The sequence below is a fragment of the Drosophila kikkawai genome, chromosome 3L, assembly GCF_030179895.1.
Source record: "Drosophila kikkawai strain 14028-0561.14 chromosome 3L, DkikHiC1v2, whole genome shotgun sequence".
NCBI lineage: Eukaryota > Metazoa > Arthropoda > Insecta > Diptera > Drosophilidae > Drosophila > Drosophila kikkawai.
Window position 1 is genome coordinate 34,100,200 of NC_091730.1, and position 24,685 is coordinate 34,124,884.

General features: G+C 38.6%; 1 protein-coding gene and 1 long non-coding RNA gene across 4 annotated transcripts in view; one reads left to right on the forward strand and one right to left on the reverse strand.

The window, feature by feature from the left end:
* Nucleotides 1-3,895: 3,895 nt before the first annotated feature.
* The window catches only part of Parp1 (Poly-(ADP-ribose) polymerase), a 152,796-nt gene continuing 132,006 nt past the window's right edge, over nucleotides 3,896-24,685 (forward strand). For all 3 annotated transcript variants that reach the window (XM_041776398.2, XM_041776399.2, XM_041776401.2), the window contains exon 1: nucleotides 3,896-4,115. In XM_041776398.2, the coding sequence (XP_041632332.1) occupies nucleotides 4,002-4,115 (114 nt within the window). In that variant the 5' untranslated portion in view covers nucleotides 3,896-4,001. The remainder of the gene's footprint in view (nucleotides 4,116-24,685) is intronic.
* On the reverse strand, nucleotides 9,484-10,009 carry LOC138928663 (uncharacterized). The gene is made up of 3 exons (XR_011445057.1): nucleotides 9,827-10,009; nucleotides 9,700-9,733; nucleotides 9,484-9,639 (listed from the first exon to the last, which is right to left on the reverse strand). It is a non-coding gene; the product is annotated as an uncharacterized lncRNA (long non-coding RNA).

Below are 24,685 nucleotides of genomic sequence, written 5' to 3' on the forward strand. Positions count from 1 at the left end.
CCAAAGCTACAACCATGTCCAAAATAATTGTTGGCGTTTTTTTTTTGTATATTCTTGCCCCAATATGTCCCAATTGTTACTATTTAATATAAACCGCCTACCTCTACCTTATTTTAAAGATTTTGGATGCCTGTACCACCTATAGACACTTTTCGGGGAATTTGCTCTTTATTAGAGAAAACAGATCTGGGGATTGGCCCAAAAAAAGTTTTTTGTTAAAATATAACTAAATCATTTGAAACTTGGTAGGTCATCTTGGAAGCTTAAAAAATGCATACAAACCAAATTTCAAAGCACTAGCTTGAAAAACAAAAAAGTTGGTGCAAATCGGCCAGATCGGTTATATGGCAGCTATATGATATAGTGCCCCAAATCATTTGAAACTTGGTATGTCTTCTTGGGAGCTTAAAAAAGGTATTTAAACGAAATTTCAATACAATAGGCCTAAAATTGGAGTTTATAGCAAAAAAATCGGAAAAAACCATACTGAACTAGAAAATTTTGATTTTTGGTAGGTCATCATAGAAGCTTAAAAAATGTATACAAACCAAATTTCAGATCAGAGTTTATGCCAAAAAAAACGCGAAAAAAAAACCATAGTGCAGTGGAATCGCTGTTTAATTCGTTACCAAGCTAGTGTGACCAAAAAAAATAAGGAAAAGCCTGAAACGCCACGAAAATTTACTTTTTATGGCGTTTAAGGACTCTCTTTGGTCACACTGGACAGTTGTTTGTAAACAAATATTCAAAAAATATTAAAAATATTAATAAATATGGCATTAAAATGTCCTTTGTTGGTTAAATTCCATATTATGGGCTTCCACTTGACAGCCCCTATCAATGACACTTCTTTCCTTTAACTTTCCCGCCATTAGGGGTGTCTAAATAAATCAAATAAATTACTAAGACAGCGCGATATCAGCTGTTTACTATCTTGCCATTCAATTTTCGCAGTCTTCATTTTCGTCGTCAGAGTACCGGAAAAAACGACGAGGCTAAAAGTTCTTCTTCTTCCTTTTTCGAAACCGTTTTTTTTATATGGAGTTTGGCCGCTATCTAAATTCAGACAGGGGATTTTTCTCGTCAGAGTACTGGGCTTTATTTTAAAGATTTTGGATGCGTTTACCACCTATTGACACTTTTCGGGTAATTTGCTCTTTAAGCCTAGTACTCTGACGAGAAAAAACCGCTGTCTAAATTAGACAGCGGAATCGCTGTTTATTTCGCCACCGAGCTAGTGTGACCAAAAAAATTAAGGAAATTCCATGAAAATGTACTTTTTATGGCGTTTAAGGATTTTCCTTGGTCACACTGGACAGCTGTTTGTAAACAAATATTCAAAAAAAATGTTAAAAATATTAATAAATATGGCATTAAAATGTCCTTTGTGGGTTAAATTCCATATTATGGGCTTCCCTTTGACAGCCCCTATCAATGCCACTTTTTTCCTTCAACTTTCCCTCCATTAGGGGTGTCTAAATAAATCAAATGAATTATTTAGACAGCGCGATATCAGCTGTTTACTATCTTGCCATTCAATTTTCGCAGGCTTCATTTTCGTCGTCAGAGTACCGAAAAAAACGACGTGTCTAAAAGTTCTTCTTCTTTTTTTTTCGACACCGTTTTTTTTATATGGAGTTTGGCCGCTGTCTAAATTTATACAGCGGTTTTTTCTCGTCAGAGTACTAGGCTTTATTAGAGAAAAATCAAAATAAGGTAGAGGTAGGCGGTTTATATTAAATAGTAACAATTGGGGACATATTGGGGCAAGAATATACAGAAAAAACGCCAACAACTATTTTGGGCATGCTTGTAGCTTTGGCGCCACGTTTTAAATTCCATATCTCATTTATTCCTTGCCAATTTGTTTACATTTTCGTGGTGAATGGTCAAATTAAGAAGAAAAATCAGAGTTACACCGAAAAACTATCGCCTAACTATCGCCAAACAAACCGTGTTTAGATTTTAATGTTGATCTAACGACAGTCCATTTGGGAAAATTCGGAACGCCAAAACCTTATGGACCGTTTGTTCAACGGATGTTGAATGTGCTTTATAGGGTCTTCCCACACAACATTAAAGCACATTCAACATCCATTGAACAAACGGTCCATAAAGTTTTGCCGTTCCGAATTTTCCCAAATGGACCGCCGTTAGAACACATTAAAATCTAAACACGGTTTGTTTGGCGATAGTTTTTCGGCGCAACTCTGATTCTTCTTCTTAATTTGACCATTCACCATGAAAATGTAAACAAACTTCGCGAGGAACAAATGAGATATTGAATTTAAAACGTGGCGCCAAAGCTACAACCATGCCCAACATAGTTGTTAGCGTTTTTTCTGTATATTCTTGCCCCAATGCGTCCCCAATTGTTACTATTTAATATAAACCGCCAACCTCTACCTTATTTTAAAGATTTTGGATGCCTATACCACTATACCTATACTATATAGACACTCTTCGGGGAATTTGCTCTTTGTTAGAGAAAAATCATTAGAAAAACTAAAATTCCTTGTCATTTAATTCATTTAAATTTAGTGCGGATAAATTCTGACGCAATCTGTGCCTTTTGCTGTTGTACAACAGCCAAAATAGTTGGTAAATGCTCCATTTCAAATTTGCAACTGCCAATTCGACAGCCTTTGTTTATACTGTCTTCCCACACAGCGCATCTGTGAGGAACGTTTGGGATTTTTCGCAGATGCGAAACTCGTGTTCCCACAGAGCTGCATCAAAGTGCATCTGCATCCGAACAGCTGATCGATCAGCTGTGGCTCATGAAAACGTAAACAAAGGCTGTCGAATTGGCAGTTGCAAATTTGAAATGGAGCATTTACCAACTATTTTGGCTGTTGTACAACAGAAAAAGGCACAGATTGCGTCAGAATTTATCCGCAATAAATTTAAATGAATTAAATGACAGGGAATTTTAGTTTTTCTAATGATTTTTCTCTAACAAAGAGCAAATTCCCCAAAAAGTGTCTATAGGTGGTATAGGCATCCAAAATCTTCAAAATAAGGTAGAGGCAGGCGGTTTATATTAAATAGTAACAATTGGGGACCTATTGGTGCAAGAATATACAGAAAAAACGCCAACAACTATTTTGGGCATGCTTGTAGCTTTGGCGCCACATTTTAAATTCCAAATCTCGTTTGTTTCTCGCCAAGTGTGTATACACTTTCGTAGTGTTGGTCAAATTTTCAGAGTTGCACCGAAAATCTATCGCCTAACTATCGCCAAACAAACGGTCGTTACATTTAGATGCGCTTTGATGCAGGGCCAATTGAGAAAATTCGGATCGGCAAAACCTTATGGACCGTTTGTTCAACGGATGCCAGATGCGCTTTGACGGTGTGTGGGAAGACCCTATTACGTTTTCATGAGCCACAGCTGATCGATCAGCTGTTCGGATGTTGAATGTGCTTTGATGTTGTGTGGGAACACGAGTTTCACATTTGTTAAAAATCCCAAACGTTCCTCACAAATGTGCTGTGTGGGAAGACAGTATAAGAAGAAGAAATCAGAGTTGCACCGAAAAACTATCGCCTAACTATCGCCAAACAAACGGTGGTTAGATTTTAATGCGTTTTAACCGCGGTCCATTTGAGAAAATTCGGAACGGCAAAACCTTATGGGCAGTTAGTTCAACGGACGGTGAATGCGCTGTGACAGTGTGGGGGAAGTCCCTATTATAGTCATCTTGGTCGCACTTATGTAAAACGCTATAGCGCTGTCAAATTTTTAATGAAATCTCTAATTAATGCGCTAATGTCATATTAGTATAATCCTTTTTAAGGATGGTGTTTAGATCTCTGTGGGAAGAGGTTATTAGTAATGGTGGAACATAAGTTGGACACGGTTACGATACATCGATTCGTTTAAACCAATATTAATGATCGATTGATCGAAAAGAGCTGAATGTATTATATTCAAATTGATTTTCTCTCTTCTCAAATAGTTTTATCTATGTTCATTTAGTTAATTCGCCGGTAAAGGTATGGAAATGGAACTACCGTATATGGCAGAGTATGCCAGAACTGGACGTGCGTCTTGCAAAGGATGTAAATCTTCTATTGGCAAAGACCACCTTCGAATTGCTGTTATGGTTCAAGTAAATATTTATATATGACCGCCGACCTAATAACTATTAAATGCTAAACAGAACGTAATTAGTAATCGCAAAGTCAGCCAGCTGAATAGATGTACAAACTTATGTACATATGTAGAAGCAGCAGATTTCGTTTTTTGGTCAAGCTTCTGGCATCCATGTTAATACTGTAAACACCCGTCAGTACCTGTCTGTAGGATTTCTGTCAGATTTTAAGCACTAGGGCCAAATTTTTGCCCGGAATTTGTTTCACAGCATGGGTATCAAGCCTGATATTCAAAGTTCGAATTACAGAAGAATTCCGGGCGGAATCAGCGAATAATCCCAGATAAAAACCTATAGAAAATACAAAAAAAAATTCGAAGTAATTTATTCCTTATTTATTTATACATACATATGTATGTAGATTACAAATTTTTTGTACATACATATGTTCATTATTTTGATAGCATTAAATATTTTTGCATATTTAAAAATAAATAAGTTCGTGTCACGGGGGTCTGCCTGCTGCTGGGTCCTTCAAGGAACTAATGCTATATGTGAATTAAATACAAATTGTTTAATTGTCCGTGCCGGCTGGCGGATCCTCCGCGGCAGGGGTAGAGCCGGTAGGTAATAAATCCGTGAGGGGCTGGCAGTAGGGTACTGCCGCTGGTTGAGTATTGGTGACCACCAAGATTGGCAGCCACTGGGGAGTCGGGTGGTCGCTTTGACTCCTTTGCTTCTTCTGAAGTATACGGTGGGAGATACTTATCTCCGTTGTCACGGCCCTTAAGGGGGGACATCTGAGTAACTTTTGTTAAAAAAATCGAAAAAATTTTTTTTTGCTTAAAAAATACTTTAGGGTCTAAAAAATAACATATCAAAAGATAGAGTCCGGCAAAAGTTTCTAAGTGTCGAAATTTTCTATTCTGCGGCGATGCCTCACATGTAATCATATACGATTTTAAAACTTTAAACGCGTTTTTCTCAAAACCACTTTTTTTGAGTTGGCCGGAAACCTAATTCAAACAAATCTTAACCGATCGATCTGAAATTTTGACTGTATATGCAAAATACCTATGGCTATCGACACGTAGGATTTTTTTTTTTTTTTTTTGCTTACTTTTTTTTTTATCAACAATTTTGTGACGTTTTTTTTCATGAAAATTGAACTTATTTAATCACTCACCATTTTGCTAAAAATCAAAATATCGAAAAAATCCTACGTGTGTCGATAGCGGTTGAGATACAGAAACTAACAAAATTTGATTTTTTGTTCTAGATTAAAAATTAAGGACGTTAGGTTTCCGGCCATAGACCCCTTTCAAAAAAATAGGGCCTACGAAGAAATGCTGCACAGCCGCCATTTTGTTTTCGATTTATTCCAAAAAAATGTATTTTGTACTTTACATATAACATTATAAAACCTACTTTAAAATTTTTCGATTTGCTTTTTTCATTTGGCCAAAAAAAAATCTTGAAAATCGGCTTTTTTTGGCCAGTTACTAAGATGTGCCCCCTTAAGGCACGATAACCAAATTCAATAATCAGAATAATGTAACGGCTAAGGCCGGAGTTTTTATGATCGAGCTGGTGCTCTTTATTTCAAATCCAAGTTAAAACTAAAACTTAAGATTGAACAAAAGCTCATGCATAGCCGGTTGCCCGTGGCAGACCGCTGACCTTGCCCATTTTGCAGAAGTCATACGATCGCTGTCAGCCAATGAAAAGGAGCCACGGCTCGGAATGGCACAATGTGCTGGCTCAGCTCTAGGGCCAATAAGGCGGACCCAATTTAGGGTGGACCATGCATGAGGGAGAAGTGTAATAATAATATTAATAATAATAAAAAGTGATTAATACTAGAGAATGATAAACATGATAAATGATTAATATTAATAAAGTAAATAAGAACTGGCCTGCTCAGCCTAAGCTGGGAGTTGGTTGTTAACTTACATACAGTTTGTCAAGAAATTCTTTGCAAAACGAAAAATTCCCATAAAATTTGGGTTTAAACTTAAAATTTATTAACAAAAACGAGAAAATGTTTCATTTTTCTTTTACATTATGTTTAGGATAAGTGATAGTTATTAATATAAGAAACAAAAATTTAATATTTCAACTTAGAACATAGTAAAATATAACAATAACGTAAACATTGCAATTATTAGGTTGTCAATTAATTGTTTGCAATTTTCAGGCACTTCGTGAATTTATACTTATAACTTAAAAACTATTTAAGGGGGGATATACATGTAAGCGGTCAAAATTTGGCCATTTTTCGTGAATTTTTTTTATAAGAAATAGTCAAGCAATCGTCGTGAAACTTTGGATATAGTTTAAAGTAGAATCAGAGATGATAAAAAATATTAGTTATAAACAATATTTTACAAAATGGCGGACTTATGGAACATATGCCGTAGCGCCTTGAGCTTTGAGTTGCCGTGCTATGGACACGATAGAGCTCGTAATTCCTGTCCGAAATCCTTAAACTATATTTTTTTGTATTCATTACACCTGTATCTTATATTTGAACCTAAAAAACCAAAAAAAAAAATCAAGACAAATAAAATAAATTTTGATTTGAAGGAAAAAATGCCATTTTCAGGTTATCAGTTTTCACTTCCCACCCTCTTAAAAAATAGTAATACTCAGTTTTATAACAACCATGTAGGTTCAAATAGAAGATAATTTCATGCTGATCATAATAATTTTTGATTCACTCCGATATGTTACATAGTTTTTTGTGAATCGTGTCCATAGCATAGGTAGAAGTGCAAAAATTAGAAGCTGAGAAAAAGACGTTTAAAGTTTTTAATGCGCCCACGTTAACCCTTGTGAACCTTGCGTGCATACTTGATTTGAGGCACTTAGAGTTGGAATTCGATAATGAAACTTACACACTATATTCTTTAAATAATAAACTATTTTTTAAACCAAAAAAAAAATTTGCCCAAAAAATTTTGGTTTACATGTATATCCCCCCTTAACAAATTTGGTTAATATTTGGTATGGAGTCCTTTTGCATCCATAACAGCATGGAGACGTCGCGACATCGAATTTATAAGACCTTTTAGGTCATAATACTGAGGTATTTTCTCCCATTCCTCCTGGATGGCTTTAATTAAAGCACTCTTATTTGTTGGAGCCCGTTTAGCCACTTTCTTCTTCAATAAAGCCCACAAATTTTCTATATGATTTAAGTCCGGGCTTTGGGCAGGAGTATCGATGACCTTGCTGCAGTTGTAAAGCAACCATGTCCTGCACAGAAGCGATTTGTGTTTAGGATCGTTGTCCTGGTACAGCTTGTATTTCAGTTTATTTGGGTTTTGGGGATCAATGAAGCCAAATTTGTTCGCGCTTTTTGACAATTCATTTTTAAGAATGTCCAAATAAAACTCCTTTGTCATAATTTCGTTAAAAATCCGCAGCTCTCCAACGCCTTGGGATGATATGCAACCCCATACCATAACAGACAGCTTGCCAAATTTCACAGTTGGTATAATATTCTTTTGCTGGAAAGCTGTATTTGCCTTTCTCCAAACTTTTGTGGGGCCGTCATGAGTATAGAGCAGCGATGGGCACGCCGTGGCTCAATTTGCTCACACTGCTCAAACCGTTATCTTTTTTCGGAGGCGCCAGCAAGTCGCACAATTCCAGTCGGTCCTCGCGATCAGCGAACCGTGAAGATTTACAAAAACAACCACACTGTCCTTTGGCGCAGGTAGCGAGCACATCCCCGCGATCCCGAGTTTGCAACAACAAAACATAAGCGACCGAACTCGCACATCGTCCCAAAAACAAAAACAATTTTAAAGGGACCTGCGTGGCTGGCGTTGACTTCTGCACTAAAGAAAAAAGATTGGTTTTTTTTTACAGTCGTTTTTCTTAGGCGGACATGAATGCACGCCAAAATGGCTGAAGATATTGATCTACTTAAAAAGTTTTTGTCAGTGTATTTTCTCGGCTCGCACATTCTGTGTGTCGCGTGGGTGCGACGCTTCGCAACGCTGGGGGTTGTTGTTGTTTTTTTTTTCAGCGAGCTGCTGCTCAAACCGTTAGATCTCGTGCCCATCGCTGGTATAGAGCATTATCTTCGTCTCGTCACAAAAAATTACATCATCCCAATACTCGGAAGGCTGGTTAATGTGGGCAATCGAAAAATTAAGCCGCCTTTCAATATTTATAGCCGAAAGCATAGGCTTCTTTCTGGCTACATGTGATGAGTACTTGTGTGCATTTAAAACTTTTCGCACTGTCTCATGGCTCGTTTTTTACCGCAATCATTTTTAATGTCTTCTCTGCACGATTTATTATATTGTAAACCGTTCTCAGTTTAATATTAAACATTTCAGAAAGTTCCTTGGCCGATTTGCACTTATAATGGTTATAGTAAACCAACTGTATTGTGTTTTCATCAACTCGTTTGCCAGGCATGTTCAAAAACGCTCACTCTAATCAACTGCAAAGTTTTCCAAACGAACTTCTTCACGAAAACAAAAGCTAAGATCCCTCCGAAGTGGCACGCGTCCATTTTTCTCGAAAATGATGCAGCGTTGCCATATTCTGGGAATCCCCTTAACTTGTGTTTGCATTTTGCAAAGAAATTTTTGACAACGGAATACTTGCGGTTATTTTGTTTTTGTTGTTTTTTGTGATGATTAATAAAGATATTTTATTTTTTCTTATGCATATTAATAGCTAAAACATCATTTTATAATATTAAAAGAAAAAATTAAGGAAAAAATTAGTTTTTGTTGATAAATTTCAAGTTAAAAAAATAAATTCTGTGTCGTTTATCATTTTGCAAAGAATTTCTTGACAAACTGTATGTATGTACCCTGCAGTACCATTCATCAACATTTCATCAACGTTTCATCAATAACCGAAGCGTTTTGTTGATGATTCATCGATGAATTGCCATACAAATTACTGATGAATTTAACATGGGCATGTCATAGGCTGTCATCAACAGCAATTCATCAACATTTAAGCATCATTTCATCGATGAATTATTGATGAAATACTGATGAAAGGCTGATGAAATGTTGATGAAATACTAATGAAAGGCTGATGAAATACTGATAAAATACTGATGAAATACTGATGAAATACTGATGAATTACTGATGAAAGGCTGATGAATTATTGATGAAATGTTGATGAAATACTGACGAAAGGCTGATGAAATGTTGATGAAATACTGATGAAATGTTTATGATTTGTTGATGAATTACTGATGAAATGTCGATGAATCATCAGTATTTCATCAACATTTCATCAGCCTTTCATCAGTATTTTATCAATAATTCCGCCTTTTAATAATTTAATTCAAATATAATAGAAAAATTCATAAAATTTTATTGTTATTTTTTATTGTATACTAAAATTAAAAGACAAATATATACAATTAACATTAAATTCATATATCGAAAGGCCTCAAGGTCTGTTTGCTCCTCGGTTTTCCGCTTTTTATTGACGTAGACCAAATTTTTTGCGCAGTAACTTCTCTGGAGGCTCAGTTCTATCCACTTGGGCAATTGCATCTACAAAAAAATAATAATTAATCAAGGGAATACATAATAATACAATTAAATAGAATTTACCCAAAAGATCCTTGTTTCAATATGTTGGGCATTACTGCAGTCCGAAAAGAAAAAAATAATATAATATATAATAAATAAAATAATACACATAGACTTTTATTTAATTAAAAACAATCACATTAGTCACCTTTTTATATATTCCTATGAGATTTATATAAAACAGAGTTTATACAAACTCTAAGAAGCCGCCAGCCAGATTTGCCAAATAGTAAAAACACTTTAATTGTCGATTTAGTTAATTAAACTTCTTTATTTCACAACCGTTCACAACCGCACGCTCTCGTTTTCTTCAAACAATTAATTCGGGTACGCATGAGCATACGACAGGAAACCAAAAACGTTCTGAGATAAGTGTGACCTTCTTTTTAGTATTTTAAACAGTGTGACTTTTGGTATTTTCAACAATTCCAATAAGGCCCGGAACGAATTTATTTAATAATTTATTTATTAATTAATGAAACACACGACACTTCTGCAGTGCAGAGCACTTCAACTTCTAATGCAAAGGGAATAAGAAGAAGCAAGACGAAACCGAAAATATGGAGTCGAACCTTCGAGAATCATTTTACTTGCGTCTTCTACTTTGTTTCGGACTTCGAAAAACGAAGCCCATGAAAATTGTTTTTGTTTTTTTTTTACATGCACAGACAAATCGGACTCGAAGGGAGTTCGGGTCTCCGAAAGGAGTTCGGGTTCAAGTAGCAGTCGGCCGAGCGTCGATTCTGCCGGCGTCGCAGTCGGCGCGTTGATGAAATGTTGATGAAAAGGCCTATTGATGAAATGTGGTACTGCAGGGTACATATGTATGTATGTGAATACATATATAAATATTTTCAAATCAAATTGTACATTTCAGTACTTTGCACAAATATATTGTATACATAAGTATGTACATAGCAACATATGTACACTGAATAAAAACGAAGTCCGTAACTTATTAAAAATATGTACGTACGTAAATCCCATTCACACCGTCTAGGTTGAAGTTGCATCCATATTTAACATCAATTCAGCAATTTATTTTATTTATTGACTTCAAATAACTTCCACATACCTTATAATATTTAATTTGTAGGCAACTTTAACTTCTGAATGCAACAGCAGTCAACTCAAAATGCAAGTAGAATTAGTAGAAGCAAGGCAGACCCGAAGACCGAAAATTCTTGCTTTGGAGGGTTTAGCCGACCAAAGCTATGCCTTGTAATTAGATCCACATATTTAGGTCAAACATAAATATTCTGGCCATGTCTAAAGCAAAGCATCGACCTACATACATATACATATGTGTAGTGTTCTGCAGTACTGCAGTACTTGAAGTCTCTAGGCGGCTTCGATATTATGAAAACCAAAAACAAACCTAACAAGAAAGGAAGCTAACTTTGGAACGCCGAAGTTTGTATACCCTTGCAGATTGGTTTTCATATTTATATTATAGATTTAAATGCTGACAACACACACAAAACATTTTACCTATTTTTATTATGTTTACAGATTGGCTGTTACAGTTTTAAATTCCCAGCTTTATATTTTCTTTACATCTATCGATCGTTTCTATGGCAGCTATATAGTTGTCCGATTTTCATAAAACTTATACCTAAATTCTGAAATAATAAAAAAAAAAAAAGTCATCTCAGAGTAGATGAAAATACGTTGAAAAACAACGAAGTTATAATTTTTTTTCTATTACTTTCCCTATCGTTCCTATGGCAGCTGTAAGATATAGTCGTCCGATTTTCATAAATTTATACCAAGATTCTGAAATAATACCAGAAGCTCATGTCTCAAAATAGATTAAATTACGTTGAAAAACAACGAAGTGTAAACTCCTAGGTTCTTTTCAAATAATATTTCCAACGGATTGCTTTTATTAAACACGATTTCTTTTTCTCTGATCCAAAACACGTTGTTCTTCCATTATACCAAGGTCCTAAGTGACCGTCCTTTTTGTTTTACAAAATCCAACTTAAATCTACGATCGGTCTCCTATCGATAACTCTACAATAGCTGGTCACACTAAGGCGCACAATATGAAAATTTCAGGGCTTTACATTCGGGCAACCTGACATTTGATCGACCTCGATCATACACACATTCCTATGGTTTTATTACACACTTGCAACCACGGTTTTAGCCTAGCAGCCTCAAGGATTCCCTTATATGGGAGTTGTGTAAGCTGACAATTGTCTATATCTGTAATCTCATAACGGTCGTTCCGAAAAACTCGGTTTACTCTATATGGGCCACGATACTTGGGTGCAAACTTCTTACAATGCCCTGGGGTCACATCAACGTTACGAATAGCAACAAAATCATCGCCTTGTACAACGTAGGTGCCTTATGCCTTAAGCCGTATGCGGTTTTATTTCGGACCTGTGATTGACGTATATTCTCAAGTGCTTCGTCCCTTACGGTATCCAAACATCACGGTTTCTCCTGATCAAATTTTCTTCCAAATACTCGGTGAGCTCATCCACCACTGGACCACGTTGTTCACAACCAAATAACAAGGAACTAGGGGTCTTTCCGGTACTACACTGAACGGAGTTGTTTATAGCGAATTCAACACGGTTAAGCAGTTCTTTATAAATAGATCGACCTTACTCCTCATACCAGGGAAAAAAAAAATTTTTCTCTCAGTTCATTCACACACTTATCGGTCGCAAAATGGCCCAACTTATGAAATGTTCTAATTAGATCTTCTTGCATTCGGCTCGGAACATACATACACAGTTTCTCACTATCCTTCGCTCTATACACTATCCCATCTAACAACACGAAATTTTCAATTTCGCCAATCTCTAACTTCTCTCGCACTCGACGGATTTCCGGATCTCTTATCTGCTCGGTCTGCAAAAGTAAATCAATATCATAGGGGGACGCATCTACAATTCCAACAATCTCTTCAACCTCAGGGGCAAATCTAACGGATTTAACACTTTTCTCACGACCACACGGTACATCATGTTTCCTTGGTTCGCAAGAATCAGTAGATCGACAAGGTTTACAAGGTTTACAATTTAACAAGGCTCACAAGATTTTACAGGTTCAGAAACTACACAAGGTTTATCAATTCTACAAGGCTCAAAGGAAACACAAGGTTGAATAGGGCTGCAAGGTCCAAAAGGTACAACATCTCTTGAGGGAAGCGGACACGGATCAGAAATTCCTTCCATTTCTCTCAGCATCTCTGTTTGCCTACTAAGCGCATCTACATGGGCCATGTTTGAGCCTGGCCTATGGCTATCGAATAATTAAAACTTTCTAACTCAAGGGACCAACGGGCAATACGGGGATTTATAGACTTTTACTTAAGGTTTGAACCAAGGAACTACAGTCGGTTACTATTAAAAAGGGTTTATGCTCTTCTACGGAATACGATGCTAAAATAATATCGTCCATATAACCAATCTGTCGGTTTCTTACAAAGTCTCTCAAGGCGTCGGAAATAAATCTTTGGAAAACAGCGGGACCATTTTTAAGTCCAAAAGGCATCCTCAAGTATTCAAACTGCTCGTCCGGAGTCACGAAGGCGGTATATTTTACAGACTCTTCTTCAACACCTATGTAGTGAAAGCCACTCTTAAGGTCAATAACGGAGAACACGGATTTACCTCCAAGGTATTCTAAACAGTCTTCAATAAGGGGTAACGGAAAATTATCTCTAGCGGTCTTCTTATTCCATCCACGGTAGTCAAAACACATTCTCACATTTCCATCTTTTTTTTTCTTAACTAAAACCACGGCTGAAGCATATGGCGAATTTCTAGGTCGGATGATTCTATTGGCTAAAAGATCATTAACGGTTTCGGAAACTATCTCTCTCTCACGATATTACAACCTCCTGGGGGCACAATAATATGTATTATTTCACGACACTCTCGCATTGAGGCACCACCAAACTCACTGCCTACCTTAACTACGTCATCTTCATTCGATACCCTACAATTTGGGAACTCTTGCATCCATTCCTGAAAGATCTGAGGCTTTGCCGGGGTTGCAGGTGCGTTTACACGTAAATAATATTCTCTACTTGTCATTATGTTGTTATCTAACTTATAGGTACTAGTAAATAGGGATGCACAAATTAAATCGGTAAATAATGCAATAGTTTTAACTTATTAAGATCTGTTTTCATAACATTTTTACGTTTGACTAACTTAAGTAAAATAAAACAAGAAAGGAAGCTAACTTCGGTACGCCGAAGTTTGTATACCCTTGCAGATTGGTTTTCATATTTATATTATAAATTATAATGCCGAAAACAGACACTAAACAGACATAACATTTTACCTATACTTATTATGTTGACAGTTTGACAGTTAAAGTTATACATTCCCAGCTCTACATTTTCGCTACATCTACGGATCGCTTCTATGGCAGCTATATGATATAGTTATCCGATTTTCATAATATTGTTACCAAAATTCTGAAATAATACTAAAAGCTCATGTCTCAAAGTAGATGAAAATATGTTAAAAAAACAACGAAGTTATAATTTTTTTGATTAATTTCCCGATCGTTCCTATGGCAGCTATAAGATATAGTGGTCCGATTTTCATAAAATTTTTACCAAAATTCTGGAATAATATAAAATGGCTATATCTAAAAATTTATCGAACATTTGTATGGCAGCTATATGATATAGTCGTCCGATCCGGCCCGTTCCGACATATATAGCAGTGAGAGTATATAGAAGACTATATGCAAAGTTTCATTCGGATAGCTTTAAAACTGAGGGACTAGTTTGCGTAGAAACGGACCGACGGACGGACAGACGGACATGGCTAGATCGACTCGGCTGTTGATGCTGATCAAGAATATATATACTTTATAGGGTCGGAAAGGACTCCTTCACTGCGTTGCAAACTTCTGACTGAAATTATAATACCCTGCAAGGGTATAATTAGGAGTAACAAAAGCTTCAAACCGTAATATTCTTCTTGAAACAAAAGGACAATCTTAGTTTTTCCAAATATCAAAATATTTTTGCCGCTTAGGCCGCGAAAACTGCTCTTTACTAGGTGTTCATTCTTTACTGCTTGTGGAATAACTCCTCTACTAACAAAACTCACGGGGCTTCCGGTATTAATTGAATGTATGAATTTCCATCAATGGCGTCGTCGTCGTCTTCCTTCTCGTCTTGCCCGTCACCAGTACTGAGGGCAGCTGTTCGCACACGCTTAGGGCACCGCCGATATTGGTGTCCAGTCTCGAAACAATGAAAACAAGCTCCCTCCGGTCGGCTTTCGACATCTCCTCCGGCATGTGTAGATTTTCGCTTAGCTCCTTCCAAGTAGCGGGTTTCTCGAACATCGCGTATGAGCGGGCCGAACCCTCCAGCATTTGATTGCCCAACAGTCAACGTTGAGAGCTGCTTAATCCGTGCGTAACTGCAGCAAGCTCGAAGTCACGAATTCAAACGTGCACAGACATGTTATCGTCTCCAAAAAATTTTCGCAAACTAGCCTCAAGGTCCCTGACATCAACTAAGGGCTTGCAGTCCAGTGAATTGCCTTCCAAGGCGGCAACCTTCGCCTTCAACTCCACGAGATCCTTTCGTGCTGTATATAGCGTCATCTGCTTCATGATTTCGGCCATCTCGTTTGGCCCTCGATCCTCCTTTCCCACGACGCTCTCCGCTCTGCCGTCGTTCAGCTCTCCGGCTTCCATCAAGGCGGCATCATCCTGGTCGACAACCATAGCCTTTACCATTCCCCGCAACTTGTGAATGTTCTCATTCCCGGTCAACGGCACGTGCTTCTCAGAAAGCCATTTAGATAACTCCTCCATCGTCAGGTTCAGTATATCTGCGTATTTCATCACGAAATAATGTTTTGGGCGAACCCCACACCTGATTTGTAAACTCCTAGGTTCTTTTCAAATAATATTTCCAACACGATTTCTTTTTCTCCGATCCAAAACACGTTGTTCTTCCATTTTACCAAGGTCCAAAGTGACCGTCCTTTTTTTTTACAAAATCCAACTTAAATCTACGATCGGTCTCCTATCGATAACTCTACAATAGCTGGTCACACTAAGGCGCACAATATGAAAATTTCAATGGTTTACAGAAGTTATGATTTTTATACCCTTGCAGGGTATTATAATTTCAGTCAGAAGTTTGCAACGCAGTGAAGGAGACCTTTCCGACCCTATAAAGTATATATATTTATGATCAGCATCAACAGCCGAGTCGATCTAGCCATGTCCGTCTGTCCGTCCGTCCGTCTGTCCGTTTCTACGCAAACTAGTCCCTCAGTTTTAAAGCTATCTGAATGAAACTTTGCATATAGTCTTCTATATACTCTCACTGCTATATAAATTATATTTACATTGGTTACTACCTGTTTCCCGATCGCCTGTGAAGGCAATGGTAATAAAGGAGACGAGTTTGGTTTCAATTCTGTTTATTGATCTTGACCCGCTAGGGTAAGATATGAAATTATTGTAACAGCGGTTTATTAAATTGCACAGCTACGGATGTGGAGTTATGATTTAAAACTAACTTAAAGGTCTACGGCGGCCGCGGCTTGTAGTCTTTGGGTAGCCGCAGCGCTGCCGCCAAGATGCCTGGTCAGCACTTGGTATCCGGCGCATGTCGATCATGCGCCGCCCGAATGTTCCCGGCACTGTTGGTAAAGTGCCGGGTCAGCAACTTGTTGCCGGGCGACGGACTCCGGGCAATTGCCCTCGGAGTGCTTGGTCACCAGATTCGCCGTTGCGCGTGTTGGCCACCGGATGCGGCCTGCAACTCCGCGAATTTGCCTTATGGGAAATGGATGTGTTAACTATTCCCCCTTTTAAGTGGTCGCCGTCCCGGTGACCTTCAGCTTCTACGTCGCCAAGGATTCCAGAGACTGCATGGCTATTGGTTTTAAGATGGCAGTATCCAAGCCAGACAGTGGAGCACAGCAGAAGGGCGGCGAGTAGTGCGAAAGCGTAGTTAATGAAGGAGCCCATGGTAAGCTTATCCCGAAGTGTTCCGATGTGCTGGAGGTTCGTCAAGCTTAGTGCGTGGAGGAGTGGTAGACTTAGTCGATTTTGGTGTGTCGTGACGTTGACCGTAATTTGCTTACATGTAAACTTAGGTTTAGGGAATTTAATGAGGAAGTGGAGGATGTCTGGGGTTTGAAAAACACTAATACTAGATACTTCTAATAACTCTATTAAGCTAACATTAATAGGCTGCTTGTCTTTAAATTCGCCAATGTCGGAGTTATCAAGGATTGCTGGACTTACAATGTTTAACTTTGCTAGGGTTAGGCCCATTAATATGTTTTCCAAATCTGTGATGACGATTCTGTTTTTTGCTAAGATGATTTCCAAAAGGTGTGTTTCTTTATCTGACTCGAATTTCTGGATTTGATTCATCGCGTTAGCGAGTTCGTTTAGACGTTCTTGAAACTTGATATTTAGCTCTGTCTGTCCCTCGTCCGCTTTCATTAATGTTTGATTGAATTTTACTTGCTCCCAATCATTGAAGTCGGGAGTGCCCGCAACAACCTTTAAGGCTGTCCCGAGTATGTTGAGACTCCTAGCAGCCCTATGGTGGAACTTAAGGGTAACTACCAACTTGCGAATATGTCCGAGGTCCGTCTTTATTACCGGTATCCGGTGGTCGTCAGTGAATGTCTTAGTTAGTGTCTCCGTCTGGTCAGCGTAGTCTTCGTATGACGTCATGTTAGTCGCGTGCTGTAAGTACCCATAGGACTCCCACACTATGATGTTACCGTCTTCTATTGGTATGTAGTCTGCGTTCGTATAGTCATTTAGTCTTATAGTCGCGTCCGTCCTAACAGCCGTTAGTGTCAGAAATAGGATGTACTTTATTAACCTAAAAAGTATAGAAAATGCGAAAATTAGGTTGGAGAGTCTAGCGAAGATGGTTAACGCAGGTTGTCCTTATGGACCACTCTCCCTTTAATTAGGACCGTTGTCCCCAGGTCCGCTTCAACAACCTCTTCTGAACAAAGTGGTGAGAGCTTGTTACCTAGGCGTCTGTTCGTTTTCAAAAAAACTTTCTCGCCGACCTGATAGTTTTTGTAAGTCCTGTCTTTGTTTACCTGGTCTAGGCTTCTTTCTTGCGCCTGTTGGATTTTCCTGTTAATTTCCCTCTCGAATTCTACAGGTTTCGAATGAATTACCTCCATTGGTTTCCTGTTGGTTACCGAGTGGATTGAGCTATTGTATTTATTTGTTGCAAGGAGAATTAGTTCGACCGTATCGTTTAGGTTGCTTCCAAGCTTCAGGCATCTGGCTATTTCTGCCAGGGTGCTATGAAACCTCTCTACCTGCCCATTTGAGGTCCTATGCAGAGGTGGAGCGTTTGAGACTGTTATGTTGAAATGGTTCAAAAGAAAAGACTTGATGGTTTCTGAATTTAGTGACTCTTCATTGTCACAGTGAACTGTTTTGGTTTTGGGAAAAAAAATTATTATGTGTAGTAGAGGAGCTTTAATATCCACAATAGCCCTTGATGCGATCTTCTGCACTGTAGCGAACTTTGAGAATTTATCGACGCAGGTAAGAAAAAGTGTCCCGTCCGTTGAGAAAATGTCTATGTGTAGGATTTCTCCTACGGAAGAAGGGATGGGTGTTACCGCTACTGCCTGCTTGGATGGATGGCGTTTGTATTTTGCCATGGAGCAGGTTTTACAGTTTGCAGTTACTTCTGTTGCTAACCGCAGCATTTTCGGGAAGAAATAATCCCTCAGGATTTGTTTAACATTTTCCTGTGCCGCTCGGTGAGCCCTGTTGTGCTCTGTTACAACTATTTCCCTTTGTTCTGTTACGTCCGTTATGTCTTGTACAAAGCTCTTCGCATACTTGAAGGAAGTGCTAGGGAATAATTCAACTAGTTGATGTTGAATGAACGCTAGGATCGGTAATGAGCAATGTATTGCATTTACTACCTCCGCATTCACAGCATCTTGTAGGGCTTCTAGTAGGTTGCCGCGATTTTGTATTCTGATCACGTGCCTTACTTTGCTCTTAAACAAGATGAACGTATCTACCGAGAAACCGTTTCCTTCTTCAATTATTATTTGATTCCGGAAGCAGTTTACGGGATTGTCGGTTGAGTCGATCGTGTAAGTTAGCGACTGTTCGCTATGTACTGTTGCTATGTCAGATTCTTGCCCGTCTTGGAGGGCGTTTATGTTCTGGCGGGACAGTGCGTCCGCCACGAGGTTTTCCTTCCCTGGCTTGTAAACTAGTGTTGCGCCATGGTCATCGATAATCCCTTTCCAGCGTTTCAGCTTTGCATTAGGATTTTTATCGGAGACGGCGAAGGTTAGTGGCTGATGGTCAGTGAAGATTTTCAAGCCTTTTACCCCGTAGAGGTAATTTCGGAGACTTTTTAATGCCCATACAATAGCGAGGAGTTCCCGCTCATTGGTCGCATAATTTTTTTCACAATCACGCAGGGCGCGTGATATCATGGTGATTGGACGGCCGTCTTGAGATAGCACTGCCCCTAGACCAAAGCCTGACGCATCCGTCGTTAGATCGAATGGCCTCTTAAAGTCTGGGTATGAGAGGAGAACGTCTTCTGATGCTAAGATTTCTCTCAGTCTGTCAAAAGATTCTCTTTGCTCATTTGTCAAATTTATGTCAATTTTTCTTGACTGGTATTTACTGGCCTTTCCATTTTCCCCTTTCAGAATATTTGTCAAGGGTCTTGCGATTGTCGCAAAGTTTTTTATGAAGCACCTGTAGTAGCTTGCTAACCCTAGGAATGACCTGAGGTCGAAGAGCGATTTGGGTGGGGGAAATTCCTTTATGGCTTTTACCTTTTCAGGTGATGTTTTAAGCCCCCCCTGTGACACGATGAATCCCAAGTATTCAACGCTCTTTTTAAAGAACTTTGACTTTTCTTGGGATACCCTCATGCCTGCCTCCAAAAGTTTATTGAGTACCCAATCTACATCTTTTACATGGTCCTCTTTCGTTTTGGAGAATATTATGACGTCATCTACATAAACGTAGCATATTTTAGAGATTCCATCTCTTAGCACGTCATCAATGGCCCTTTGGAAAATGCTAGGGGCATTTTTTAGTCCGAATAGCAACCTACAGAATTCGTATTTGCCATTGTTTATGGAGAAAGCAGTTTTTTCTCTGTCCCTTTCCGCCAATTCTATTTGGTGGAATCCGGATTTTAGGTCGAGTGTTGTAAAAAATTGGGACTCGCCTATGTTTGACAGTATTGTCGAGATCGTAGGGATAGGGTATCTATCGTCCACGGTTTTCTGGTTTAGCTTTCTGAAGTCGATGACTAATCGCTTCTTTTTTACCCCGTTTTGGTCTGTGCCCTTTTTGTCCACGACCCACGTAGGGTTGTTATATGGGGATCTGGATGGTCTGATTACGCCGTCCGCGAGAAGTTGTTTAACCTCTGCATTGACGAATTCAGTTACACCCATGGGGTGAGGGTATGACTTGGAGTATACTGGCTCCCCGTCAGTTTTGATTGTAGCAATAGTGTTTATATTAAAAGGTAGAGCTTCGTCTGTGTCGGCGAAGGCTCCATGATTTTTTACAATCATTTTATCGAAAGTGGCTTTAATTGCCACGGGGACGTCCTCGTCATCGATTTTAATGAAGTTGACGTTTTTTGCTTTAGTAAACTGGATACTTTCGTTTCCGTTACTTGTCCGCAAGACATTGTTGGTAAAATCCAGTGTCGCATTCACTTGTTTAAGCAAGTCGAGTCCGATAATACCGTCGAAGTCTTTGAGGCTCTTTAAGATAAAAAAGGGTGTCTTTACGTTGAACACCGAAACTAGACATTTTTTGTCGATTTTAGTAGAGCCATGGATTGACTTTACTGTAAAAGGTCTCTCCGCTTCCACGACGCCTTTCAGCCCCGGGAGTGGAGTAATAAAGTTTTTAGAGGTACCCGTATCCAATAATATTCTTATTTCTTTTCCTGCCACCTTACGGGTAATATAGGGGAGCAGGGACTTTACCCTAAAAAATTGCAGGAGTCCTCTGCTTCTAGGTCGTCTTCTATCTCAGTGGCAGAAGCTTGAGCGACTGAGTTGTAGTCCTCATTGTCGGATTCTTGTTCCGGCAAGAAGTTTATCTTTTGTGGGAATCGATTCGACTGCCCTTTTTGCCAAGTTGTAGGTTGCCTGAACCGAGAGGAAGTGTCAACTTCCATCGGCTCTGGTGCTGGCTGTTTATTATCTGCGTTATTACGCGGTTTTTGCCGGGATGAACCACTTTGGTTATTATCCCTCTGGGTTCGGACAAAGTGAGGATTCTTTTTTATTGCCCCCGAATTTTGGTTTTGTTCATAACTTCTCCAGCTCGTTTGTCGCTGGTTGTTTGGTCTGAACGATTTTTCCTCTGTGTGCCGAGCAAAGCTGGCTGCGAAGATGGTTCTTTCGTTGCTCGATTCAGCTTCTTGCGCTAGCGCTAATGCTGACGGCAAATCTCGCGGCTGTGCCGGGAAGACTGCTATCTTCAATGATTTTTTCAAGCCAGAGACAAACGAGTGTAGGGCGTCCTCCCTGTGCTGCTCATTTAGGACGGCCGCTGCGGCTGCGTCATGGGTCATGATGGTTTTGTTTGTTAGAAGTGTTAACTTGCGCTCAATTTCATCATAGTATTTAAGAAGGGGCAGTTCCCCCTGTCTGGACAAGCTTAATTCTTGCTTAATTACATGCGTCGGAGTTTTGTCCGCGTATGTGAAGTCTAAACGTGCCAATATGGCATTGAAATTAAACACTGTGTTGAATGAAGATAGGGCGGCAGCAGCCGGGCCGGTTATTTTATTTTTTGTTATTCCCACGGCCTGATAATGGCGGCTGCTGCCTTCATAGTTTTCGAAAACTTTATATGCTGCACAGGCAGCTTGTCTCCAGGCAACGTAATTTTCCTGCTTCCCATCAAATGTTGGGACCGACTTCACCATGTCGAGTGGTTCGTCGCAAAATACCTCTCCTGGCTTAAGCTCAATTTCGGTATATGTTTTGATTTTTGGGTTATTGTCCCGAACTCTCAATGAGTCCAACTGTTGGACAAGGGCTAATCTATCCTCGAATAATTTTTGCTGCCTTTGAAGTGCGTCCTGTATGGCCGCCTCCATGGCAGTGATTTGGACTTGCTGCATGAGCAAGACCTGTTCTTGTGCTTCTCTGCTGGTCGACTGACCCGCTTCAGAGTGAGCGTTTCGTCTTGCCTCCATTCTTCTATTATATTCTTCGAGAACTTCCTCGTCTGAAGGAATTTCCTCGTCTGACAGTTCCTTACTTTATTTATTTTTAATTTTACTTGGGACAAATTGAACTATGCCCACTGTAATGGCGACTGAGCTCGATTTTAATTGGCGGAGACAAGAAGCCTACTCACATTTCTTATATTTATTCGCCGTTGTCGCTGTCGCTGCGGTCGTCGCTGCTACCGTCGCTGCTACCGTCGCTGCTGCCGTCGGTGTTTTTTTGCTGTCGGGCTATGCAGAATGGCTCTGCCCGTGATGATTTTATTTATTTAATTTTTATTTTTGGCTATGCTGCCAAGTTTGTTGATTTTTTCCTTTGGCTATGCTCCGGGCTCTGCCAAGTCGTTGCCGTTGTTGTTGTTTTTTGCTGCTGGGCTATGCGGAATGGCTCTGCCCCTGATGATTTGATTTATTTAATTAAAAAAAAATTTTTTAATTAATTTTTTATTTATTTTGGCTATGCTGCCAAATTTGTCGATTTTTTATTTTGGCTTGTTGTTGCCGTCGGTGTTTTTTGCTGCTGGGCTATGCGGAATGGCTCTGCCCCTGATGATTTGATTTATTAAATTAAAAAAAAAATTTTTTAATTAATTTTTTATTTATTTTGGCTATGCTGCCAAATTTGTCGATTTTTTATTTTGGCTATGCTCCGGGCTCTGCCAATTTCTGAATTATTTTTTTCACAATAACTGTTTTTCGACTTTTTATTTGTCGATTTATCGCACTATTGCCACTGTTCGTCGCAATTTATATTTGCTATGTTTTCCTTCTTTTTTTTTTTTATTCACTGCACAAGTTTTGTAACTTTTCACAAAGTAATTCACTGCTTCCGCGCGAGTGTTTCTTTTTTTTATTTTTCGGCTAACTTCTTTTAAGCGCGGTCGTGAGATCGGTTACGCTGGGCGCCAATTATATTTAGATTGGTTACTACCTGTTTCCCGATCGCCTGTGAAGGCAATGGTAATAAAGGAGACGAGTTTGGTTTCAATTCTGTTTATTGATCTTGACCCGCTAGGGTAAGATATGAAATTATTGTTACAGCGGTTTATTAAATTGCACAGCTACGGCTGTGGAGTTATGATTTACAACTAACTTAAAGGTCTACGGCGGCCGCGGCTTGTAGTCTTTGGGTAGCCGCAGCGCTGCCGCCAAGATGCCTGGTCAGCACTTGGTATCCGGCGCATGTCGATCATGCGCCGCCCGAATGTTCCCGGCACTGTTGGTAAAGTGCCGGGTCAGCAACTTGTTGCCGGGCGACGGACTCCGGGCAATTGCCCTCGGAGTGCTTGGTCACCAGATTCGCCGTTGCGCGTGTTGGCCACCGGATGCGGCCTGCAACTCCGCGAATTTGCCTTATGGGAAATGGATGTGTTAACTTATATGTCGAAACGGGCTGGATCGGACCACTATATCATATAGCTGCCATTCAAATATTCGATAAATTTTTAGAAAAATAATTATAACTTGGGTGTTTTTAAATATTTTTGCATAATTTTTGAGATATAGCCATTTTATATTATTCCAGAATTTTGTTAAAAATTTTATGAAAATCGGACTACTATATCCTATTGCTGCCATAGGAACGATCGGGAAGTTAATCGAAAAAAAATTATAACTTCGTCGTTTTTTAACGTATTTTCATCTACTTTGATACATGAGCTTCTGGTATTATTTCAAAATTTTGTTTAAAATTTTATGAAAATCGGACTACTATATCTTATAGCTGTCATAGGAACGATCGGGAAATTAATTGAAAAAAATTAAAACTTCGTTGTTTTTCAACGTATTTTCATCTACTTTGAGGCATGAGCTTTTAGTATTATTTCAGAATTTTGGTAAGAATATTATGAAAATCGGACAACTATATCATATAGCTGCCATAGAAGCGATCCGTAAATGTAGAGAAAATGTAAAGCTGGGAATGTATAACTGTAATTGTCAAACTGTAAACATAATAAGTATAGGTAAAATGTTATGAAACTCTGTTTAGTGTCTGTTTTCGGCATTATAATTTATAATATCAATATGAAAACCAATCTGCAAGGGTATACAAACTTCGGCGTACCGAAGTTAGCTTCCTTTCTTGTTTTTCGATTTATTTCCCGATAGTTCCTATGGCAGCTATAAGATATAGTGGATCGATTTTCATAAAATTAAAACCGATAATCTGAAATAATATAAATTGGCAATATCTCAAAAATGATACAAAAATGTTGAAAAACTGCCAAGTTATAATTTTTTTTTTCTAAAAATATATATATATACACTCCGTTTCACTTGAATAGCACACAAAAATTTTCATAATTACTTGTTCATCTCTCAGCAACTGCTTGATCTAATGCAATAATTGTTGCTGTTTTATTTTCGTCATATTATATACTCTCTTCCAACAAAAATTGGAAGTCTGAAAATTTACCGTTTAAAGTTCCGTAATTTTCTTTTCAAATTGCTTCAATAACTTGCACATTTTTTGTTTCACTTGAATAGCACATTTTATATTACGTGTCATTTCAGCAGCCAAGGAGATAAAATCAAAAACTTTTTTTGATTAATTTATGAATTTTAAACTTAGTTTAATCATTTTGTGCAATTATGGGTCTTGGAACGTCACTAAGTCACAAAGAACAGATCCAAATACAAAGCTATATTGATTGTGACCTTTCTGTAGCTAATATAGCGAAAAAAATTGGAAAAAGCAGAAAAGTCGTATATAATTTTATAAAGAACAAACAAAACTATGGAAAAAATATGAAAGGTCGC